The 25,957-nt window shown below is 48.0% G+C and overlaps 1 protein-coding gene and 1 pseudogene across 1 annotated transcript; one reads left to right on the forward strand and one right to left on the reverse strand.

Annotated features, from left to right (window-relative positions):
• The first annotated feature begins 957 nt into the window (after positions 1-957).
• On the forward strand, positions 958-16,501 carry SMIM7 (small integral membrane protein 7). The gene is made up of 5 exons (XM_008157862.3): positions 958-1,018; positions 1,101-1,142; positions 1,598-1,650; positions 7,716-7,806; positions 14,285-16,501. Exons 1-5 carry the CDS (start codon positions 993-995, stop codon positions 14,298-14,300), a joined length of 228 nt encoding a protein of 75 aa, XP_008156084.2. The 5' UTR covers positions 958-992; the 3' UTR covers positions 14,301-16,501.
• Positions 12,350-12,892, reverse strand: LOC103300931 (60S ribosomal protein L18a-like; annotated as a pseudogene).
• Positions 16,502-25,957: the final 9,456 nt, after the last annotated feature.

A 25,957-nucleotide genomic window follows, 5' to 3' on the forward strand; every position in this document is an offset into this window, starting at 1 on the left:
CCCCGCTGCTGGGCCCGCCCACCCCCGCCAGGCACCGCCCCCAATCCGGCCCCGCGCGAAAGGAGGGGCGACAGCTGTCCTGGGGCTGTCCTGTCCCATGCAGCCCGGCTGGTCAGGTGTCCCCAATTTGTCCCTCCTCTGAGCCTTCACGACTCCATTCAGCCCAGCGAGGCGGGGTGCTGATCTCTGTGGAGTTGGGCAGGGGAGCTGTCCATTCGGGGAGAGGGGTCCCTCACGCACGGAGCCCACCTAGGGGGGACCGATCAGTCAGAACCGCGTCCAAGTGGTGCTCGATGAGGACCCACGTCCTCTGTGGAGCCCTCGGATCGGGACCTCCATCCCTCGTGGGCCCTGATCAGTGGAGAACCCCATTCTCCCGTGCCTCAGAGGGTCCCTTTAGTCAGGACTTCGTCCTCTATGCAGCTGTCACCACCCCAGTCCTCCATGTGACTCCGTAAATTATGACCTCCATCCCCCACAGGGACCTCCGTCCTCCAAAGGGACCGCTCAGTAGGGATCCCCCGCCACGGGAGTGGGGATCCGCGTCTCTCATGGGGCCCGGGAGGACCCTCCCCAATCAGTCAGGGCGTCCATGCCCCGGACAGCCCATTGCGTCAGGACCCATTCCTCTGTGCTGCTCCGTGGTCCATTCCAGAACATAAAGCCGGGAGCCAATTCTCCAGCGCGCGGGTCCCCCCTGTGCGGCACGCCTCCCAAGAGTGACCTAATCCCGTCCCCAGGTGGCCCCGCCCACAGATGACGTCACGCGATCGCCCAGCCCTTCTCCGCTCCGATCCTGGCCGCTCCAGCTAGTAAAGGCGCTTCCTCTTCCCTAAGAGGGTCGGGCCTGCAAAGGGCGGGACCCTGCCTGCCTTGGCCTTCGATTGACTCAGCCCTCGCCAGCGCTGCTTCACAATTGGTCGTCTCGTGTTCCTCTCCCCGCCCTCCCTAGACTTCCGCTTCCGGTTCTGTCGGACTCTACGGCAGTGAAGATGATCGGAGACATCCTGCTGTTCGGGTAATTAAGGGGACTAGAGGCCGGGGAAGTAGGGCCCGACGGGGTTAGGGGCGGCCTAGGTAACTGCACTCTTCCTCCGCAGAACGCTGCTGATGAACGCCGGAGCGGTGCTTAACTTTAAGCTGTGAGTAGGCCGCAAAGGACCGCTACTCCACCCGGGCACCCGTAGCCCGCCCCCGCGAGCGTGAGCCAGCCCCACGTCGCAGGCCCTGCACCCACGTCCCAGCCAACCCTCTGAACCGGTTTGCAGCCTGGTCCTTGCCCCTGAGACTCTTTGCGCCACCGCGGCTGGAAATCTTGGCTCTCCGTTCTCCGGGCATCCCTCTGCTCGCACCCCGAAGACCCCCAAGCCCACCCCCCAGGAAACTCTTAGTCCTAACCTGTACCCACGGGTTACCTTCTCCACTTTGTCGATGGCTGTAATTGGTGGGGCATGTGGGCGCCTAGAGAGGGTCATTGAACCGCCGAGGTCACACTGCAAGTCAGCGATAGAGTTGAGTGTCTGTGGCCCCTTGATGCCAGGGACTGAGCGGTCCTTGTATCCTATGGAAAGTGGACACTGACTGCTTCTCTTTGTAGGAAAAAGAAGGACACGCATGGCTTTGGGGAGGAGTCCAGGGAGCCTGGCACAGGTAAAGCCTCCTTTCTGGACTCGGGAATTGGTCCAGAGAGGACAGTCCTACCCGTTTTCTTTGTGTGTGTGTGTGTGTGTGTGTGTGTCCTACCCGTTTTCTTTGTGTGTGTGTGTGTGTGTGTGAGAGAGAGAGAGAGAGAGGCACAAGGATGTGATGTTCCTCTTGCCCACTTGTCACCCACTTCTTTTTCCTGCCAGATCTCCGTGCATAGGTCAGCACTTACTTCCTACAGTTATTATTTTTCTTTATATGTATTTTGTCATCTGGCTAAGTTCTACCCCTCACACTTGACCTTAAGCTCCAGAGAAGAGACTCCACTTATTTAGCTCTTTCCTGCTATGTGTTTGTGTAGTATTTGCCCCCCCCTCCCCTGAGAGCTCCTTAGGGCAGGGACACCTGTCTGTTCTTCCCTGTGTCTCCCACACTAGGCTCCTGCCTGGAGCCAGTGGCCTTAATCAGCATCTGTTGATGGTAGGAGAGCCCATGTACATAATCCTCAGTTTAGAGAAGGGCCTTGCCAAGCAGTGCCTCTCAGACATCCTTTGGACAGACCCGTCTCGGACCATTGAAGCCCAGGCTAAGTCACATAGGCTGTGCCACACACGGCCAACTACATGTGGTGGGTAATACTGGCCAACAAGACTGTGTGCTGATCATGCACTAGGATGGCACAGCAGTACCAGTAACAGGTGACTGTTGTGCTGGGTTGCTGCGAAAAGAGCTCCTATCCGGTATTTTGTACTTACCAGAGAGCTGTGATCTCTAGGTGACACTTTGGGTAGCACCCTTGTAGGTTGCCTAACCTGGACCAGTTAATTTCATTCCGGAAGTAATAAGAGGCTGGGGTTGGGGATAGGTGGGGAAAAATGACTCAAAACCCAAGAGGAAGGTTCTGGAACACAGGTCTCTGGAGTCTTTACCAAATGGCCTCCTCTTGGAGTGGTTTCTGTTCTTTGGCAACAGAGGGAACTAGAGTAACTCGTCACCAAAGCAGAACCGCTGTTATACTTGCCCAAATTAGTATGCTTTTTGTTGTGAACACTAAAATCCCATCTCAGAGTGGTTAAAGCAAATTGAAACACCCAAGGATAGAATTGTCTTCAGGCACACTTGATGTAGGACTCAAAGCAGCCCTCCAGCATGTGGCTGTCTCTAGCTCTCTTTTTCCTTCTAGGTTGGTTTTATTATCAGGCTGGCATGTGTGGGCAAAGATGACCCTAGAGCAGGGCATGGCACATTTTTCTGTAAAGGGCCAGATTATAAATGTTTTTGGCTTTGCAGGCCATGCCATCTCTGGTGCAACAATTCAACTCTGCCTTTGAAACAGGAAAGCAGCCATGGGCAATATGTAAATGAATGGTCATGGTTTTGTTCAATAAAACTTTATTTATTGACACTGAAATTTGAATTTCATGTAAGTTTTATATCTCACCAAATACTCTATTACTTTTTTTTTTTATTTTTTTTTTTTTTTTTTTTTTTTTTTAAATTTCTTTATTGATTAAGGTGTCACATATTTGTCCTCATCCCCCCATTCCCATCCCACCCCTCTCCCCACGCATGCCCCAATCCCCTGTTGAACTTAACCATTGGATAGGCTTATATGCATGCATACAGGTCCTTTGGTTGAACTCTCCCCCTCCCCCCACCCTCCCCCTACCCTCCCCTATCCTCCCTCTGAGGCCCGATAGTCCGATCGATGCCTCCTTGCTTCTGGTTCTGTTCTTGTTCCTCAGTCTATGTTGTTCATCATTTCCCCTAGATGAGCGAGATCATATGTCACTAGATATATACTAATAAGAACTGAATGTGAGACGAGCAATAATAGTTATGCTGACAGGCAAATGAATCAATCTGTAGCGAGCTTCCCCCTGGACCAACAGTTCTTTTGAGACCCAATTTCAATGTCCAGTAGTTCCTTATGTGTACATGTCAGCACTGACCCCTCAGCTCTGGATGGTGGACAAATGGTGGTAATGGAGGTCCGACTCCCTCTGGTTTGGTCTCGGCCGAACCCAGGGGCACGGCGTCACCCGGACTAAGGGGCACGTGGCCTCACCCATACCCAAGGGGCGCGTGGTCTCACCCGGGCCTGGGACCCAGCCTCACCCGGATGGATCCAGGGGCGCACGGCCTCACCCGGACCCAGGATCTGGCTTCACCCGTACCCAGGGACGCTTGGCCTCTCCCAGACCCAGGGGCACGTGGCCTCACCCGGGCTTAGTTGCACAAGGCCTCACCTGGTTCTAGGGACACATGGTCTCTCCCGGACCCAGGGACGCTTGGCCTCTCCCAGACCCAGGGCCACTTGGGCTCACCCGGGCCTAGGTGCACGAGGCCTCATCCGGATCCAGGGACACATGGTCGCACCCGGACCCAGGGACGCTTGGCCTCTCCCAGACCCAGGGCCACTTGGGCTCACCCGGGCCTAGGTGCACGAGGCCTCATCCGGATCCAGGGACGCATGGTCTCTCCCGGACCCAGGGACGCTTGGCCTCTCCCAGACCCAGGGGCACGTGGCCTCATCCGGGCCTAGGTGCACGAGGCCTCACCCGGATCCAGGGACACATGGTCTCACCCGGACCCAGGGACGCTTGGCCTCTTCCAGACCCAGGGCCACTTGGGCTCACCCGGGCCTAGGTGCACGAGGCCTCACCCGGATCCGGGGACACATGGTCTCACCCGGACCCAGGGACGCTTGGCCTCTCCCAGACCCAGGGGCACGTGGCCTCACCCGGGCCTAGGTGCACGAGGCCTCATCCGGCTCCAGGGACACATGGTCGCACCCGGACCCAGGGACGCTTGGCCTCTCCCAGACCCAGGGCCACTTGGGCTCACCCGGGTCTAGGTGCACGCGTCCTCACCCGGATCCAGGGACACATGGTCTCACCCGGACCCAGGGACGCTTGGCCTCTCAGACCCCGGGGCACGTGACCTCACCCATGCCTAGGTGCACGAGGTCTCACCCGGATCCAGGGACACACGGTCTCACCCGGACCCAGGGACGCCTGGCCTCCCCCAGACCCAGGGGCACGTGGCCTCACCCGGGCCTAGGCGCACGAGGCCTCACCCGGATCCAGGGACACACGGTCTCACCCGGACCCAGTGACGCCTGGCCTCCCCCAGACCCAGGGGCACGTGGCCTCACCCGGGCCTAGGCGCACGAGGCCTCACCCGGATCCAGGGACTCACGGTCTCACCCGGACCCAGGGACGCCTGGCCTCCCCCAGACCCAGGGGCACGCGGCCCCACCCGGGCCTAGGTGCACGAGGCCCCACCTGGATCCAGGGACACATGGTCTCGCCCGGACCTAGGGGTGCGTGGCCTCTCTCAGACCCAGGGGCACGTGGCCTCACCTGGACCTAGGTGCACGAAGCCACCCGGACCCAGGGGCGCGTTACCTCTCTCAGACCCCTGGTCGCGTGGTCTCACCCGGATCCAGGGGCTCAGGGCCTCACCCGTACTCGGGACCCAGCCTTACCCGGATCCAGGGGCCCACGGCCTCACCCGGACCCAGGGTTCAGAATCGCCCAGACCCAGGGGCACATGGCCTCATCCGAACCCGGAATCCAGCTTCACCTGGACCCAGGGGCGCGTGGCCTCACCCAAACCCAGGGGCGTGAGGCCTCACCTAGACCCAGAGGCGTGTGACCACATCTGAGCCCATAGGCTCACAGGCTCGCCTGGACTCGGGTCTCAGCGGGGTTTCGTCTTCTTGATCCCAATTCCTGTTGGTCAATTCCCTCTCAGCAATTCCTTCGGTCATTTTCTCAGAGCTCCAGGGCGGCTGCCGCAGAACTCGTTGGGCGGCGGGCTCGGCAAGGCTCTGGTGTGCCCGGTGCCCGGCGGTGGGCTGGTCCGGTGTCGCTGCGTCGGCCCTTGGGTCTGCAACGGTGGCCAGTCGCTGAGCGTGCGCACCTGGCCACTTCGGGGCATTGAGATTCTTGAAGGACTCGGAGGTCAGCAAGCACGGAGTCCCCCTCCCCATGTCTCCCAGGGGCTCGTCTGTCCGTGCTCGGCAGCGAGTGGAGCCGTCCCCTCAGCCGGAGACCGCCGGGGGAACTGCGCCGAGCACGTTCCAGGCCGCCATTGTGTCGCCTGAGCCATAGTTCTTAAAGTGTGGACTTTGGGTCACCGGCATCAGCATCATCCTGCGTACCCCTCTCTTTTATTCTAGTTGTAGAGCATCTGCTCAGCCAGCCCCCCGGTCTTTCTGGCTGGTGTCTGCTCTGCTCTCCCGTCGTAGTCTCAATATTGTTGTGGTAGGCAACGATCAGGCTGCCGCCCTATGTCTCCATCTTGGTCCTCCTTTGTACAGTTAAGTCTTGATTGTTGTTGGTGTCACTGGGAGGAATTGTCCTCCAGGCCAATTGGCCGTGAGGACCCTCTTTGTCTATATAGGAAGAGTTGCTGTGCAGGAGACATGTTTGTGGGCCGGGTCTTGATGCAGCAATGCCTTGGCGCTCACTGAGTCTGCCTCTAGAATGCCTTCCTTATGCAAGTGATTGAAATCTGGTGTCATCTCCCACCAACCACTAGATGCCCTCGTTTCTGGGTCTCCAATGTAGTGTGGGTCAGCCACTACCTGAGGCACTCAGCAGGAAAAAGCTTCTGCTCAGCTTGGCTGGGGCGGAGCTACAGGGTGGAGCCTACAACCTTGGCTTCCTGTCAGCCCCGCCCTATGAGGCTCCTGTGTCTGTGTCCCTCTGTATTCCTTGCAAACACCTCTGAGAGAAACGCGCCCTGGAGTTTCGCCCACTGCCAAACAGTCCAGTCCCTCCCCTAATGAATCTGGACTCCCAGATTCTCGCCTGGAACTGGGTTTCAGTGTAGTTGGAACTGGGTCTCAGCGCAGTCTGGCGTCCCTGTCTCCTTCCCGGCAGGGCCACCCAGTGGCGCAGGCAAAAGTCCGTCCTCTGCGCACCTTCCAGTGCGCGCGTCTGGAGCCGCCGCTTCTCTGTGCCTCCGCCACCACAGCCCAAATTCATTCCCCCAGCGTGCGCCTGGCTTCCCAGGGTTTCGCCCGGAACTGGGGTTCAGTGCAGTCGGAACTGGGGTTCAGCACGGTCCTGAGCTTATGTCTCCTTCCCGCTAGGGCAGTTCAGTGGCGCAGGCAACAGTCCGTCCTTTGCGCCCCTTCCCGTGCGCGCCTCTGGAGCTCTGCCTTCCCCCGCTCCTCTGTGCCTGCGCCCCACAGCCCAGATTCATTCCCCCAGCCTGCGCCTGGCTTCCCAGGGTTTCGCCCGGAACTGGCGCTCAGTGCAGTCGGAGCCGGCGCTTAGCACACTCCGGAGCCTTTATCTCCTTCCTGCCAGTGAACGCCGGCCAGGCCGTCAGCCGCCCCTTCCTCTCCGGCTCCATCCTCCCCGCAGGCGCGCGTGCTCGTGTCTCCGCCCTTTTCTCCATACCTCAGGCTTTTACTCCATACCTCAGGCTTTTACGGCTCCCCCGATTGTCCCCGTGGCCTTCTCCTTCCCCCCAGCTGTGGGCATTTCAGTCCGCCAGCTCTCCTGTGGTTCTGGACGATGTCCGTTCTGACCTCTAGTTGTGCCTTTGAAATTGTTGTGCCCGGCTGCAGGTTAGGTGTTTCACCTATGCCGCCATCTTGGTTTCTCTATTACTTTTTTTTTTTTAACCATTAAGAAATATGAAAAACATTCTAGCTCCTGGGTCACACAGAAACAGGTGGCAGGGGCTGGTTTCAGTTCCTGCGCCTAAGTTGCCAATGCCTGTCCTAGAGGACTCGGCTTATACCTTTCCAGCCCAGCCCAGGAAGCCTGGCAGAAAACAGTAGTTGGGGCAAAAGTCCCAGGGCTGACTCTCATTGGGCATACATTCTTGGGTCACTTACTCTTTCCTGGCCAATCAGAGGCTGGGAGATTGGCCAGTGGCAGCCTGAGTGCTGAGGGTTGGGGAGCAGAAGAGACCTAAAGGAAAAGCGGAGCTGCCACTATGGAACATGAGGGCAGTGGGCTTGGGGTGGGCAGAAACTGCAGAAGCACCTGCAGCTGTGACAGCAGAAATGTTAGCAGTACTTGTAAACATGCTTTCTGACTTTCCAGGTGACAACATCCGGGAATTCCTACTGAGCCTCAGGTACTTCCGAATCTTCATCGCCCTGTGGAATGTTTTCATGATGTTCTGCATGATCGTGTAAGTCTGGCCTGCCCATCTCTTTCATTGTCATCCTCTGCAACATTCTCCAAAATGACCCACCTGATGGTCATTCTCTGTCATCTCAGACTACACTTGTTTTTTAAAAATATATTTTTATTGATATTAGAGAAGAAGAGAGAGGGAGAGAGAGATAGAAACATAAGTGATGAGAGAGAATCATTGCTTAGCTGCCTTCTGCATGCCCCACACTAGGATTGAGCTGGCAACCTGGGCATGTGCCCTGACTGGGAATCAAACCTTGACCTCCTGGTTCATAGGTCGATGCTCAGTCAGCCGGCTGGGCTCAGTCTACACTTTGGTGTCATGCTTTCTGCTTTCAAGATAAGAACTCTCCAAGCTAGAGAGAAAACAGGTTTAAGCTATGTCACCATGGTCCAGGCTGGAGATTGGATTGAAATGTAGCATTCTCCAAGTCCTGGCTGTGCCTGGTGTGTCCCCGGTAGCTGCCAAGAGATGCTTTCCCTGAGCCTGTGGCCTGCTCACCTCTTGCCAGCTCTGCTGTGCTTAGTGTATATCTGGCATCTGTCAAGGTGAAAAATGTGGTTGGACAGCCATTGTGCTCCTGGGTCCTGCTCCCGCCTGGTGGAACCCAGCAGAAGTGTATATTAAGACTTTACTTCTGTTTTTGTGCACTTACAGAAGTTTTTGTTTGTTTTTATGCCCTTCTTTACTTTCTTCCTAGGCTAAAAAAATCCAGTATGTTTGGTTTTCCTTCCAGCCTCAGGCTGTAATTCTACTACTGCTATTAACGAATTGTGAGATGCAGAGTAAACAGACTCAGGATTCAAACAGTAGAAGAATCTGTAGTTCTAGGCCATGCTGGGCCCATCTTGTATGTTTCCCCCAAAGAAGAGAATGACTGATTGAAATGCTGAATTTGAAGTTGCTGGGTGGTCCTTGTTGCTGATGACTGTTTCAGGAGATGTTTCTAGAACTTAGGTAGGGGTGGGGAACGTCTGGCCTGTGGGCCGGATAAGGCCCCCAAAATCATTTCGTCTGGCCCTGCCAAGGCATTAGCTATGAGTTAATTAAATGTTTGCCAAAATATAGCAGACTAATTTTTAAGTTGATAATTTTGTATGGCCCTCGAATTATGTTATAAATATCCAAATGGCCCTTGGCAGAAAAAAGTTTCCCCACCCCTGACTTAGGGGATCGGAGGATGCAGGGGAGGGGGGGTTCCCTGTGCCACTAGGAAAGGTTTTAGAGCCCAGAATGAGGACCTTGTTAGATATACAGAGAGGCCCTTTTTGGGAGCTTGGATGAGGCCTGCTCAGGTACAGAGAGGCTCCTGAAGAGAGAAGGAATTTGCAGAAGGGTACAGGAGGTGTAACTAGGACTCATGGGAAAAGAGCACTGGAGGTGGCAAAGCTCTCCTCTAGCCTTTGTCTCTCTAGGTTCCTACCTATCCATCCATCCATCCGTTTATTCATTCACAACTATACATTGTGGGCTGTGCTCTGGGGTAACAACTAAGACTAAGACAGCCACGGTCCCTGCCTTTAGTGAATGCACAGTATGACAGGTGGAAAACAGACAGAAAACAAACAAATGGGGGGGAAAGTCAATTGTGAGGTAGCAAAAGGAGGGAGTCTTCCAATTTGGAAAGCAGTCAGGAAAAGGATCTTTGATAGTATGCTGTTTAAATCAAGAACACAGGGGCCTGGCCGGGTAGCTCAGCTGGTTATAGCATCATCCTGATAGGCCAAGGTTGCGTGTTCGATCCCCAGTCAGGGCATGTATAGGAGTCAACCAATGAATGCATAGATGGGTGGAACAAGTCAGTGTTTCTCTCTCTCCCTCTCCCTTATTCTCTTTCTAAAATCAATAAAAATGAAAATAAAATTGGTAAAAAAAATAAATAAATAAATCATGAACAACAGGAAGTCCAATTTGCGGAGCTAGGGAGAGGCCTGGTAGCACTGGAAGCAGCATGAACAAAGGTCCTGGAGCAGGGAAGAACTTGGTGTGTTTTTATCATTCTGTTCTTTTCCGTCCATTGGCTTTATTGTCCATTGGCTTTATTGTTCTCTCTTGTTCATCTTCTGACAGTGACCAGAAGGTGTAGCCTCAGGCTCCGTGATCTCGCAGCTCAGCCCAAGGCAAGCTTAGTCAGTAGCCCAGTGTCCTGATTCCATTTCCTGGAAGCAAAGTCTGATTGGCCTATGTAGGTCATTCAGTTCTAGTTGGATTGGAGGTTCCTGATTCTAGCCTAACAACTGAGGTCAGGGGTTAGCAAACCACAGCCCATGGGTCATATCTGCTCCCTGTTTTCATGAATGAAGTTTTACTGTCGCACAGCCATGCCCACGTTTGTGACTGCTTTTGCGCTATAGCGGTTGGGGCACTGTGACAGACTGCCTGGACCCACAAAGCCTGAACTGCTTACTGTGTGGCCTTTTACAGAGTGTGCTGACCCTGACCTAGGCCAGCTCTTCCTGCAGGGCTCATGGGTGAGGGAAGATTCCCTCCAGAATGAGGTGTCAGGGAGACAGTGACTGGCTTTTCCAGGATATTAAAACACTGGAAATCACCTAAATGTCCAAGAACAGGGGAAGAATCAGGTAACTTAAAGGACACCCATGTGACCAACTGTCACGATGTCATCAGTGATAATGTGCCAGGAGGGTATGTCTACACTAGGGAAATGTTTTGAGAGTAAAGAAGGCATATGTCACCTGTATGCATACTCTGGCTTCAGTTGTGACTTGCAAACATTGAATAAATGCTGAGTGCGTGCTGAAGTCTGTGATGGAAACACTTCCAGCAAGGGAGTTGTAAGAATCTGCTCCAGACTGTCTATGGTTGTGACTGTAGCAGGATCAGAGGGATGATTTGCTATTCCATGCACCCACTTCTATATTGTTTGAGCTGGGCTACTTTGGAAATTTTAAAAAGTCATGGAAAACTTTAAATGTGGAGAAACGTGCCTGGATTTTTAGGGACCAAGGTACGGATATCTGCATCTTAGTTTGAAACCCATCAAAAGTAAGGTAGACAGATGAATAGATAGATGCACAATAAAGCAAAGTGTTAATTGCAGAATGTAGGTGGTGTGTATGTGGGTGTTCACTGAACTTTTTCAACTCTTTGTTGAAATCTTCATAACAAAATATTAGAAGGAAGATAGGAAGAAAATGAAGGTGTCAAACCACAGAGAAAGATAAATAAGTAAAAAGTGGAAGTTGGTTCTCACAATTCAAGATTTTTTAGTACATTCACAAAGTTGTGCAACCATCACCACAGTCTCATTCTAGAATAAGCTCAGCAACCCCAAAGGGAAACTCCATACCCATTAAGCAGTCACTCCCGTTCTTTCTTCTCCCCTGCCTCTGGTAACCACTGATATACTTTATGTCTCTACAGATTTGTCTGGGTTTTTTTTAATCTTTATTGTTGAAAGTATTACATGTCCCCTCCCCCACCCCCGTTGTCTCCCTCCAGCCCACCTCCGCCCCCACTCCAGGCCTTCACCACCCTGTTGTCTGTGTCCATGGGTTATGCATATATACATACAAGGTCTTTGGTTGATTACCTCTCACCCACCCACCCTCCCCCCGCCTTTCCTCAGATTCCTCACTCTGTTCCATGCTTCCATGTCTCTGGATCCACTCTTTTCAACAGTTTATTTTTTTAATTGTCTGTTCTTGATATTTCATATCAATGGAATCATATAATATGTGGCCTTTTGTGTCTGGCTTTTCTCATGAACATAATGTCTTCTGGTTTCTTCAATGTTGTACGTGAATCAAGACTTCATTCCTTTCTATGGCTGAATAATAGTTTATTGTATGGATATGCCACATTTTGTTCATTCACTCATCAGTTGATGGATATTTGGGATGTTTCCATTTTTTGGCTATTATGAATAATGCTGGCACGAACATTTGTTTTCAGTTCTCTGGTATATACTCATGAGTGAAATTGCTGGGTCATACGGTAACTATATTAATCCTTTTGAAGAAGCGCCAGACTATTTTACAAAGTAGCTGCAGCGATTTACATTCCCACCAGCAGTTTGTGACGGTTTCAATTTCCCCACATCCTTGCCAACGCTTGTTATGGTCAGACTCTTTTATTATGACCATCCTAGTAGATGTGAAGGTTGATTTGCACTTCCCTGGTGGTTAATGACGCTGACCATCTCTTCAGGTGCTATTGGCCATCTGTATATCTTTGGAGAACTGTCTGTTGAGATCCTTTGCCCTTTGTTTTTTCTCCTGAGCAACCTGGCTTTCCCAGGGGATAGGGGACAAGGAGGCCCTGCATGTAAAAGAAGGTGTTGGGCCCTGGCCAGGTGGCTCAGTTGGTTGGAGCATTGTCCTGTACACCAAAAGGTCGTGAGTTCAATTCCAGGTCAGGGCATATATCTAGGTTTTGGTTTCAATCCCTGGTTGGGGCATATAGGCAATCAGTCAATGTTTCTCTCTCACAGAGATGTTTCTCTTTCTCTCTTCCCCTTCCTCTATCTCTAAAATCAATAAAATCAAATAGGTGAGGATTTTTTTTAAAAGAAAAATTACATGAAGGTGTTGGGCCTCTCGGTTGTGAAGTGTGACTGCTTGCAAGGAAGGACCTGATGGGGCAGAGGGAACTTGATCTTGGAGTCCTTGACTGCTGGTTGGCAGCACTTGCTGGCCATGATCTCCTCCATCTTCACGATCTGGATTGAGTGGGTTTGGGCACAGTGCTGGGTTCCCATGTCTCAGTAGCGCTGCGTGATGGCGCCCGTATAATGGTCAGGTTCTGGTACTCTCGGTACATATTGTGGGTACCACTGTGGGAGTTTTAGCTCAGCCAGATGCCAACGTTTTTCTCCCCCAAGAGAGGATTTTTCAAACACCTGTCCACGGTGGACAATTTCCCCTGTAGATTTCTTCATCTTCAGTTACAAAATAAAGTACCAGATGCGGGACTTGGCACCAACATGGTTAGGTGGCAAGATGCTCATGTGGTTGAGGAGCAGTGTGTGGCACTTAGGGGTGGGCAGGCAGCACCCCACCACCTTGTGCTCTCGAAATGTGCCCAAGACTTTCATAGCGTTCTTTTCGAGTTCACCACCACCCACAAGAGCCTTCTGCTCATTTTTAAATTGTGTTTTACTGAGTTGTACCATAAGTTCTTTTTATATTCTAGATACCAGTCCTTTATCAGCTACATGATTTGCAAGTATTTTCCCCCATTGTTTTTGGGTTGTCTTTTCACTTCCTTGATGGTATCATTTGAAGCACAAAAATTTTTAATTTTGATGAAGTCCAGTATCTTTTTTTCTTTTGTCACTAAGAATTTTATAGTTTTAATTTTAATAATTAGGCCTATATCCAGTTTGAGTTAATTTTTGTATGTGGTGTGGGCACTATCTGTTTCTTGTTTTGTTTTGTTTTTAATAATCTTTTTATTTTGGAAAAAGATTTAGATTTATAGAAATGTTGTAAAGATAATACAGAGAATTCCCATATATATATGAAAATATTACATATATATGTATATGTGTGTGTAATATTTTTATTGATCTCAGAGAGTAAGGGGGAGAGAGAGAGAGAGAGAAACATCAGTGATGAGAATCATTGGTCGGCTGCCTCCTGCACGCCCCACACTGGGGATGGAGCCTGCAACCCTGCATGTGCTCTGACTGGGAATCAAATTGTGATCTTCTGGTTCATAGGTTGATGCTCAACCACTGAGCCATGCCGGCCGGGCTATATATCTTATTTTTTAACTGATTTTTTAGTTCACATATTTAGACTTTTTTTTTTTTTTTTAATCCTTACTCGAGGATATTTTTCCATTGATTTTTTTTTAGAGAGAGTGGAAGAGGGAGGGAAAGACAGAGAAATATTAATGTGAGAGAAACACATCGATTGGTTGCCTCCTGCATGCACCCCGACCAGGGCCCAAATTGGGGGGGAGCCTGCAACCGAGGTATGTACTTGACCGGAATCGAACCCGGGACCCTTCGGTCCACAGGCCGATGCTCTATCACTGAGCCAAACAGGCTACGGCTGGGCCATATATCTTTTTAACAGCTCTGTGGTTTTTCCCCAGTAGGCCTGTGTTGTAACCTAGATACCCATTCCCAAACTTCAGAAATATTTATTACAGTTTCCAGGCCTTTCCTATTCCAGATTTTCTTCAGTGAACAGAGTTAACTGTAATCATTTGTTTATTCAAAGGTCTTTTTGATATGAAAGTTACCACTGACTTGCAGTAATGGAGAATAGGTGAAAATAAAATGTTGCAAATTTGTATGAAGTGGATAATTCTTTAAAGTTACATTTTTCTCTTAAGTGTATAGTTCGGTAGTGTTCACAGTGTTGTGTAACAGAAGAGTTACTTATAAGATCAGAAAATGATGTAAAATAATCTTAAAAGCAACATAAAATATTTTCTAAAAATGTTTTCAGCGTGACAGTTTCCCATTCTCACAGACATTTCTGCCCTCTGAATTTTCCAGGCTATTTGGCTCATGAGCTCCAGATACTGAACCAGTAACACACCTCAGATGCCAAGCCTCCCTCTGTTCCTGACAACTTCAAGAATGTTTTTGACTGGAAAACCAGTGACCTTCCCAGAAAGCCCAAGCTTGTGGTGGGTGAAAAAAATGTTCACCAAGATACACTTGGTTTCCTGGCCACATCACTGTTGTTGTTTTTTAAGATATTTTCATTTGGTCTCTGCATTGAAATGTTGTCTACTTAAGGAGTTTCAGGGGGGGTTATGTAAGGGGCTGTGATAACATTGCATTCCTTATAGAAAAGAGAACATGTCTAGATAGTTTTATTGGATCAGAATCCCTCTTCCAGTAAGCTTTCATTAGAAACATTTCTATTGGCTATTTCTTGGTTTATTTTTAATAACCATCCCTTTTGGTTCGAATTACACATTTTTAGAAATCATTTATTTCCAAGGATCTGAACCAGAAAGGTTGGCTTTTAAGTTTGATGCAGCCTCTTTATTAGACTCGGTGAATAACCAAGTTCATTGTTGCTGGGTCTGTGTTTAGTTCCTCCTCTGCCCCAATAGGCGCTGCTTGGCCACTCAGTGTAGCTGTCGTCCCTAGGACTTTAAGGGCGAAGTCTTATTGGTTCCTACCGGAGAGATGTGCAGAAGAGTTGGCAGGGGCAGGCAGGTGTCTTATGAGAAATGATGCCTTGCCTTGAAAGCCCTCTGTTAAAGGGGCCGTTAATTGTACAATTTTTAGAGTGAGAGTGATTTGTGTGGTCATATTGGGACCTAGTTCTGAAAGCTTGGGGTTTTGGGGTCTGTTTTTCAAATGGGTGATTTCAAGGTTGGAAAAACAATGAGCTTCATTTGAGCATTTTGTACAGAAGCTTCTTTAAAGGAAAGTCCTGATTTAATTGCCAAAATGAAACACTGGTGGTCAGTACTTGCATCCCATAGGTGTTTGATTTGTTTGTTGTGGGTTTTGGAATCCTGACTTGTAGGTGAGCCTGGTGGGAGGAAAAAGCAAACACGCAGGCTTTTAGAACTAAACAGCATTGAAAATAAAATAAAGCTCATTTCCTAAAAGGACTTTTTGTTACACATTTTTTAAACAAGAAGTTGCTTTCCCAGCTTGAGTCGTTTAGAATTAGGCTGTGGAAAACACTTAGGATTTATTTTGGAGCCTGTCAAAAAGAAATGTTCCCTTTAAAAAAATATATTTATTGATCTCAAAGAGTAAGGGGGCTGTACGTGTGTGTTTTTAAATCGCATATCATGGATCTTTAGGAAGCTTTTCAAGAACCCTAGCTGGTTTGGCTCACTGGTTAGAGTGTCAGCCTGTGGTCCCAGGTTCGATTCCTGATCAAGGGCACATGCCCAGGTTGCGGGCTCATCCCCACTAGGGGGCGTGCAGGAGGCAGCTGATCAATGATTCTCCTCAATGTTTCTCTCTCTCTCTCCCCCTCCCTTCCTCTCTGAAATCAATAAAAATATACTTTTAAAAAAAGAACCCTCACTGGCACCAAAGCTTATCAGAGTTTGAATTTTGGGTGCATAGGATCCCACAGCATTTAAGTGCTCATGTTCAGTGTCATTTAGGTATGGATTCAAATCCCATCTTCGTTCCTTGCTGGGGAGACCTTGGCTGATTGCTTCTCCTCCCTAAGCCTCAGTTTCCATATCTCTAAAAGGGGCTTAAAAGTCATGCCTACCTGGATTTGTTGGAAGGTTTGGTGCACTTGAATTTGGGCTGGGTGCTTGACTGAACGCCTGACACCTGGTAAACGCTCGATACCGTGAGTTTCCTCACTGCCACATTTTATCTCTTGCCTAGATTCATTCGTTCAGTCTAGACCTGCACCATGAGAGGGTGATCACAACAATTTTAAAATTTGGAAACAATTTCCAGCGTGGAAAATCTTTTCCCGTCTTCCCATTCCCTTTCCAGTGCTTTTCTATGCCTGTCGGTATATACCACATAGTTCTGATAGTGGGTAAGGCGGTTCCGTTCTGCTTTTCGTTTCTGCATCACTTCCTATTTTCTGGACTGACAGAAAGGAAACCTTTTGCTTCCTCCACCCTTACCATCTTAAGAATGGAACATGTCCCTCTGTGTGAGTTTCTCATTGTACTTCAGTTACAGCTGCTCTAGAGTACAAACTGGAAATCACCAAGTCCTGCTGCTTCTTTTTCTAAATAAAGTTTTATTGGCATTCAGCCACCCCTCTTTGAGAATGTGTTGTCTATGGCTATTTTATCTGTTTTCCTGCTACAACGGGAGAGTTGCTGACAGACCATCTGGCCCACAGAGCTGAAAATGCTGGGTATCTGGCCCCTTTACAGGACAAATTTGCCAGCCCCTGAGCATGGGGATGATGGAGAATCTCAAGGTGCCCCTTTCCCCCAAAGCCACTCAGGTGGAATCATTTGCGTGCCTTGTGATCTAGATTTTAGTAAAGACATTTGCAAACATGTCTTTCAGACTTGCTGAAAATCGAGCCAGCCATTTTCAGGTGATGTGGTTAATAGACCAAAACCCGATTATATGTCTCTCATTAGCTAGGCGAGAGGTCCCTCCTGGTCTCCTGTGATTCTTCTGAGTAGCAGCTCAATGTGATAATGAGATTGGCTCTCCTCTGAAGTGCTTAGATCTGAAAAACCAGAGACTCATTAGTGAAGCATTTTCTTTTCATTTCAACCATTTCATTATTGCCTTCTTAACCAAATTTAAGTTTATGAAATATTGACAGACCTCCTGATGTCTTCCTGTGTTGATGAAAGACGTAAGGTGTTTGTGCATAAACCAAAAGCATGTTATTTTTTTTAATGTAAATTCGATTTGGGGGTTTGTTTTCACCATTCCTTTCACTTTCATTATTATGCAGAGGAAAGCACTGAACCCGCTTTTAGCCCCTCTCTGGCCCTTGAGCATCCCTGAAGTAAGAGTGTGGTACTGGCAAGTGTTCCTGGATGAGAAATCAAGCAAAAGGGTCTGTAGCAAATCAGAAATTCAAAGTCCATGTTTTTCAGTAGAAGAATGGCAAGAATTAGTTCAGTGTGGCTTGCTTTATTTTTCTTTTATTTCTTCCATCACCATTTATCCCTCCTGTGTCCTCTTCCACCTCCACCTACATGGCTTTCTTTTTGTTTTGACTTATACCAGATGTCTGCAAACTGCTGCCCAGGTCTGGCGCACCACCTACCTTTTCACGGCCCACAAGAGAGGATGTTTTTTACTTTTGTAAATGGTTGGAAGGGAAATTAAGAAAATGAAAGGAAATTCAAGTTTCTTTGTTCATAAATAAAGTTTTATTGGAATGCTGCCACGCCCAATCATTAATGTATCATCAATGGCTGCTTAGGAGCTGCAAGGGCATAATTGAGCCCTTGCGACTCTCAGCATAAGAAATGTCCAAACCTGTAAGAATTTTTTTATGAGTTTGTTTGAACCAACCTGACGATAACTACTGGGAAACAAAATCTCAGTGGGTTGAGGAAATGTTCTAGAGAATGGCTCTTTTGCACCTTATTTTATACATTAGAATCAAAGGAGAAGATGTAAGGGGGTTACATGAAATTCATTGGTGATAGATGAGGGAGGTGGGAGAAAACAAAGCTGGGTGTGGGGGTTGGGAGGTGAATCTCTGGGATTGACTAAAAAGTGAAAGGAATAGACACACTTTTACATAGGTGGGTATAGGATAGTTATATCAATAGCTATAACAATAATAATGAGAGGCTCTGTTATCTCCTGCTCTGGTGGGAGATTGTGTCCTGAGGGGTCTGGAAAAAGGAAATTCCAAAGGTATGTTATCTTAGATGCAAAAAGACTATAAAAGACTGGCTCAGTTAACCTAAAGATTGACTTTGCATTTCAGACCATCCTGTGTGGTTAATTTCAGTCTCTGAGCTTGTAAGGCCCGCCATGCAGGCCTCCCTTGAGCTTGCATGTTTAGTATGTGGGGCCTTTTTCGTCCACAGGACAGAGACTATCTAGCTTGCAAAACTGAACATTTACTGTTGACCCTTTACAGATTGGTTTGCCAACCCCTGGAATAGACAATTTAAAAGGCCCGGCCGGTGTTGCTCAGTGGTTGGGCATTGACCTATGAACCAAGAGGTCGAGGTTTGATTCCTGGTCAGGACACATACCTGGGTTGTGGGCACCATCCCCAGTAGGTGGTGTGCAGGAGGCAGCTGATCAGTGATTCTCCCTCATCATCGATGTTTCTATCTCTCCCTCGCCCTTTATGAAATCAATAAAAATATATTTTAAAAAAAGACATCTTATGGGAAAATCCCTTTCATCTATGTTTACTTCACATCATTGTCATGGCAGGTAGTGGTACATGTGGGCCACCAGAGTATATAGGCTATGCTGGGGGAGTTGTGGAAGTTATTTTAGGGGGAATAAAGCTTCATTGCATCTAATTAGAGTTTATTGTGTGAATTAGGGAAAAGAGGATTGTGGCAGAAAGGGGTGGTAAGAACAGCACCAGGTGTTAAGACCAGTGTGGTTGGACCAGACCTGGCTTCAGCAACCTCGGTACTTGAGTTCTGGCTAGGAAAGAATTCATAGCCAAGACTCAAGCTATAAGAGAACATTTAGAAAATCATAGAGGTACAAGAAGTAATTCGTGGAAGAAATGGGCTGAGGAAACAAATTATGAAGGCAAAAGAAGGGCCCTTGGAGCTTAGAAGTGAGGAAGGCAAAGGTGATATGCCTGGGGGAGAAGGGGAAGGGAAAGGCATGGGTGTGCTCCCAGGAGGGACTGTGTACTGTGTACTAGGTCCTCATTCCTAAGGGTTTTAAGGTGGAGATTTTAGGGGAGGTTCCAGGGGAAGATCTCAATAGAATATTCAGCAGTTTTCCAGGTGTGTCCCCTCAGGGCCCGGGTCTCCACTGATTGGTCAGCGCCAGGGCAGGGGTCATTATTCTATGCTGCTGGTCCTGAGGTCAGCTGTGGTGTCACTTGTCTGGGTTTGCTGCGTTTCTGGGCCTGGAACTGAAATACAACTGAGGCCTAGATGTTATTTCTAGGGAGGAAAGGTCAGGGGGTCCAAAGCCCATGACCAGAGTTATGCTAGGGGAGGAAATGTCACCCTGAGGACGAGGTCCCACCCTACAGTTGTCCTTTGCTAAGCTTTTGCTTTCTACCCTGGTGACCTTTTTTACCTGGCCCATCGTCCTTGCTCTGCTCATATCTGTCTGCCTACCACTGAGGGAGGCCTGGCCTAGACAGAGTGGGCTCTGTCCTTTACAGAGTGCAGCATCGACTGGCCTCTCTGCACCTCCACATCCTCATCTGTGATATGGGACAGTGAAGGAGAAAGCTTTGACATGTGCCTCTAACCTGCCTGACGTGGGACAGGTACTCAATGAGTGGTGTTATTTTCATCGATGTCATTATTTTATTAAAAGACACCCTTGGCAGGGTTTTATGAGGCTTAAATGAGACAGTGTCTTAGGCCGCTGGGGCTGCCATAACCAGATGTCACTGATTCGGTGGCTTAAACAAGACATTTATTTTCTCACAGTTCTGGAGGCTGAAAGTACAAGATCCAGGAGCCAGCAGGTTTAAGATGAGGCCTCGCTCCTCAGTTTGTAAACAGCTACCTTCTCACTGTGTCCTTATGTGTCCTTTCCTCTGTGTGTTCCTGGTGTTTCTGTTACGAGGGCACCAGCGATATTGGATCAGGGCCCACTCTTATGACCTCATTTAACCTTAGTTACCCCTTTAAAGGCTCTGTCTCCAAATACAGTTTTATTGGGTGTTAGGACTCCCAACATAGGAATTTTGAGAGGACACAATTCAGTCTATAACAGATGGCCAAGGTTCTGACCTATTCAGCAGCTGTTAGTTCATCTCCTTGGCCAATAGTATGCTTCAAGGCATTACAATTTTTTAGAACTCCATGTGGTCTAGAAAGCTGACCCTGAGAACTGCTAACGAAGGAATTTGCCTCCTGATGTTCCATAGTAAAGTATTTGTGTGGATTGGATGGTGGCTTCCACCCTGGCGTCTCAGACTTTAATGACCCCATGAATTCCCTGGTGGTCTTGGTGAAGTATGGATTTGACTTAGCAGGTTGGAGGCACAATTGCGATTCTGTATGTCTAACCAGCTCCCAGGGAGTGTCCATGCAGCTGGTTCACAGGCCACACTTTTAACTGGTCTGCCTAGGGCTGGCTGGTAGTGTGCAGGTTCTGGATTTCGTGGAGGGAAGATTTCATAATATAAGTCCAGGTGACTTTTTAGAGGACAAGTATTTTCTTTTTTAATGGATTTTTAGAGAGAAGAAAGAGAGAGAGAGACATCGATGGATGTGAGAAACATTGATCGATTGCCTCCTGCATGCATCCCAACCGGGGATCGAACCCAAAACCTGGATATGTGCCCTGACCGGGAACTGAACCCGCCACCTTTTGGTGTATGGGCGGATGCTCCAACTCACTGAGCCACACCAGCCAGGACTACAGACCTTTATTAAAGCTGGGGACAGTGAAACAAGGAAGAAGAAGCAACAGGAGAGAGAGTAGGTGAGAAAATGAGCTCAGACTGGGCTACTTGGGCTCACTAAGAAGTCAGAGAAAAATGGGGCCTTGGGGCCAGGTTCTGGGGATTTGCCCAGGATGAGCTGCCACTGCCCATTGCTCCCTGGTTGGGAGTCTCCTGGGGTCCCTTAGAGTTTAGGAGATGCATGACTATGGGGGAAGAAGAGGGGAATGGAGAGTCTTGAGCAGGGGTCCTCAAACTTTTTAAACAGGGGGCCAGTTTCACTGTCCCTCAGACCGTTGGAGGGCCAGACTATAGTTTAAAAAAAAAAACTATGAACAAATTCCTATGCACACTGCTAAGTCGGCTGCTAAGCAGGACAGGCAGCGGCGGCAAAAACATCCGGCCGGATAAATGTCCTCGGCGGGCCGAATGTGGCCCGAGGGCCGTAGTTTGAGGACACCTGGTTGAGCTTGGGCATGCTCCTGGTAGGGAGAACACAACCTGGGAACTTTGTTTTGAGGGTTTTTAAAGGCTGGAAGTTTAGGAGAGGATCAATAGAATAGTCATCCGTTTTATGTTGATGTGCCAAAATGAGATTTATTCTCTTAATTTCATCCTTGGTGTGGTTGGCATAATTGGCACTAATTGGATTTCTGCTATCTCCCTGAGTAAGGTGATTTAAGCTATTTACACTCTGATTGGGGAGGAGAAATGCAAACCCTGTACTTTCTTTGTTGTTCTCACCCCAGTATATTTTATCCATTGATTTTTAGAACTAGTGGGAGGTAGGAAAGAGGGGAGAGAAGTAGAGAGAGAGAGAGAGAGAGAAACGTGTATGAGAGAAACACATCCATCCGGTTGCCTCCCCCATGCACCCTGACCGGAGCCAGGGATGGAACCTGCAACTCAGGTGTGTGCCCTTGCCCAAGAATCTTGAACCTGCAACCCTTCGATGTGTGGGTCAATGCTCTAACCACTGAACACTCTGGCCAAGGCTCTTTTTTACCCTTTACTTATTTATCCCCCCTATACCCTTCTTCCACTTTACTAGATGGCTGCAAACTCTGTTTCCCTATTCCACTTGTCCTGGCTTATTGTCCTGGCTTACTAGCCTATCTCAGCCATGAGCCACGTGTGGCTATTTCAGTTTCCATCTCAATTAACTAAAATTAAAACCCCAATCTCTCAGTCAGAGTAGCTACATTTCAAGTGCATTTCATTGCAGAAAGCTCTAACTGGGCAATGCTACACGTAAAGGAAAAGGGATATGTCTTTTTAGTCAAGGACCTGCTTAGTTTCATTGGGCAGCTGTAACAAATGGCCACCAACTTCACAGCTTAACACAGCATGAATGTACTATCTTACAGATTTGGAACCCAGAAATCCAAAATGGGTGTCACCGGGCTGCAATCAAGGGTTGGCAGAGCTGGTTCATTCTGGAGGCTGTAGTGAAGAATCAGATTCCTTGCCTTTTCCAGCTTTTAGAGGCTGCTGCATCCTTGCTTTATGGCCCCTTCATTCCTGGTGCAATCCAGGTGGCATGTGCCCAGCACACAGTAGGTCCTCACTGCTGTGGCCTGTCCCAAAGCCTGGGCACCAGAGCCAGTTCCCAAAATGTTCCTTTGGAAACATTTCTGGAAGTTGTGAGCTTCTCCCACTTTCCAGCTGCATGTCCTGCGTGTGACAGGACACCTCAAGGTGTCTGGGCTAGCACATGTTCATCAGAGTGATATTTCTGTTGCAAAACATCCAACATTCACTCAAAGTTGGAAGACCAAAGACTGTAAAGGAGGGTTTCATCAGGGTCCTCATGTAAAGCCCTTAACAGAGAACCTGACACACAGTAGGTACTCAATAAATGTTACTCCCTGTAGTTATTATTCTTAGTAATACAAAACTGGGGTAGTAGGGAAAACACAAACTGTTAGGACTTAGATTGACATTCATCAGTCGTCCTGGTAGCAAATCCATCTTTAGGAATTGGGAGATAATGAGCACACTTGAGATTAGCATTACCTGAGTCAGAAGGTGAGAATTAGAGACTACTAGAGGTTAGAATAACCCTGGTACTGGACGAGATGACCAGGAGGCACCACATGTTCATTTTAGAAAATGTGGAACTGCAGGCAATAGTGTCAGAAGAGCCCTGGCTGGTGGTTCAGTGGTTAGAGCGTTGGCCCATGCACCAAAGGGTCTCAGGTCGATTCCCCGCCCCCCTAAGGGCATGTGCTGGAGGCAACCAGTGATGTGGCTCTCTCACATCTTTGTTTCTCTCTCTGTCTTCCCCTCCCTCCCTTCACTCTCTGAAAAAACAATGGAAAAAATATCCTTAGATGAGGATTAACAACAAAAATGTGTCAGAAGAAAAATCACCTGTAGTTCTGTCAGAGACAATTACTGTGAATATTTTGGTTTCTTTCCTTCCAATATTTTTCCTATGCAACATGTACATTACACACACACACACACACACACACACACACACACTAGAGGCCTGATGCACGAAATTTGTGCAAGGGGCTCGGCCCTCGCAGCTGCAGCTTCATCCAGAAGGATGTCCGGAAGGTCATTGGGCTGTCTGGTCTAATTAGCATATTATGCTTTTATATATATATAGATATATACACACACACACACACACATATTATATATATATAATAAAACTAAAATTAAGGCAAAGTATATAGTGTATGTTGCATTTTATCAATATGAAATTGGATTTTTCAATACTGGTCTCTAATGGTTAGATTAGCTACTATTTCTCCATCTAAAACTATATGTTCTTTATTTTCAAAGTTTATACATAACATACAGCTTGATGCATTTCTGCATGTGCATACACATCCATAAGACAAGACCACTACCCCAGTTGGAGTTGTAAAATCCTGTGGTCTCTCCTAGTACATAACCTTTCCATTTTCACGAATTGACCCCAAGTGTGTTTATATATTCCTAACACTTAAGTTGCTTCCCCTCTTCTTATAAATGATGCTTCTGTGAACACTCTTGAACATACACATTTGTCTGCATCTGATTGCTTCCTTTGGAAACATTTCTGGAAGTTGTGAAACACTGGGTCAGAGGGTATGAATGCTCTCAGATGAAATGCCTCCCTATCAAACATCTTTCCAGAAGGGCTTTTTCCCACCTTGGTACTCATGCTGCCCTTTTTTTGGACAGTACAATTAGAATATTGTGTTAATGGACCTCCAACCTGATTCCAGTGCTTGGCTTCAAAACTAGATCCTCAGGAGCAGGCTTTGTTCATCTTTGTATACCCCTACTTGGAGGCACAATAAAAATTGAGTTCTCTGCCCAGCTAGTGTGGTTCAGTGATTGAGCATCGACCTATGAACCAAGAGGTCACGATTCGATTCCCAGTTGGGGCACTTCACCGGGTAGCAGGCTCGATCCCCAGTGGGAGCATGCAGGAGGCAGCCAATCAATGATTTTCTTATCATTGATGTTTCTATCTCTCCCTCTCCCTTCCTCTCAGAAATCAATAAAAATATATTATTTGAAAAAATTGAGTTCTCCCCTCTATCTTTGAAGCCCTTTCTAAAAGCAATGACACATCAGGGCTTTTCAAAACCAGTTGAAATTGGTTTCACTTTTACAGTAAACAGGACTTGCTTGCAAAGCCAAGCAGAACTCTGAAACCCATCTGTAGGTACTTCTGAGATCATTGATATGGTTGAATGAGTTAATATGAGAAAATGTTTCTTTAAAATGTCCACCAGACTGTTAAACTCAGAGCTAACATATGGGTCAAAATGGGGTGGTAGATTTGCTTACATTTGTTTTTCCTATTAATCACTGGAGTGCCCACATACATTATTGGCCTAAGTCCAGTAATTTCCTCTCCTTTATATTGCCCACCCCTCCTCCTAGGAGGCAGAGGAGGAGGAGACTAAGCCACGAGGAAAGAAGATGAAGTTTGAATAGTTTTTTCCATCTCTCTTTCCCTCTTCCATTTGACAGAACCCTCTAAGAACATTTCAAGACAGGATACAGTCCTGTGGTCTACTTAGAAATTAGTTTAGAGAACATTTCAAAGAAGATACCCTGTCAGTTTTGACTGGATATCCATATAAACTTTTTAAAGAAATGAGCGATAGAGCTAACCCTTATCTGTAAGTTGTGAATTTATATTGTTTCTTCCCATGTACAAAACCAATTTTTTTTTTCTACAAGTAGATTATTTGTGTGTTGGGGTATAAAGGAAAGCAGAATGTTTTTATCATGATTTGGCTTCAGCAACTTTGGGACAAATTAAAAGCCCTAAACTCTGGTGCCAGAAAGAACTAAACTAAAATAAATTGCCCACTTCTAAGGGATTTGTGTCTAAAAGGCCACAGCTGCTTTCACCTCAGGAGTCTGCCCAGTGCGTTCCTGTTGTTGCTCGTTGCCACCACATGGTGTCGCTGTTGAAGGCTGGTCCTGTGCAGTTGTGGTAGCTGACTTGCTCATGGCTTCCTTCTGTGATGCCTTTGCTTGTCTGGCAAGGGAGGAGACGGCCACTCCCTCACTGCCAAGATTGCCTGGGTATGCTCTGCCCTCAAGCTCCTGAAACTATCTTCCCAGCCACTTCCATGGCAAGAGCAAGTCATGGACTTAGCCATTCCTCTCCCTAGTCTTGGGGGGCCACCTTTGCTAAAAGATGAGACAGTTTTCCCAAGGACATTCCAAACACAAAAGATCTTGTCCTCTCAGAATGGTGAGGCCAGTGCTCTATCTAAATAATTGAAGGGATATATCTCCAAGGATATTACAACAAGAGGATTTACCTTGAGCCCCACTTTTGGGTAACATTTCAAATATCTCTCCTTCAAAGCAGCAAGTTGGCTAGGTGAACTACAGTATCTATCATAGATCCTTAAAGAGGCTGCTAAAATTTTCAAGATCCCGTTCAGAGTTGATCTTTACCATGACAAGCATACGTTGTATATCAGTAAGTCCTCAATGTTGTGGATAGGTTCTACAACTTTAAATATGTTTTTATTTATTTTAGAAAAAGGGAGACGGAGAGAGACACATCAATCTGAGAGAGAAACATTGATTGGTTGCCCCCTGTACACACCCCCACTGAACCGGAAACCTGGGCATGTACCCTGACCTGGAATAGAACTGGTGACCTTTTGGTGCACAGGACAAAGCTCAACCAAGTGGTACTGGCCAGGGCA

Source organism: Eptesicus fuscus, chromosome 6, assembly GCF_027574615.1.
Source record: "Eptesicus fuscus isolate TK198812 chromosome 6, DD_ASM_mEF_20220401, whole genome shotgun sequence".
Classification (NCBI taxonomy): domain Eukaryota; kingdom Metazoa; phylum Chordata; class Mammalia; order Chiroptera; family Vespertilionidae; genus Eptesicus; species Eptesicus fuscus.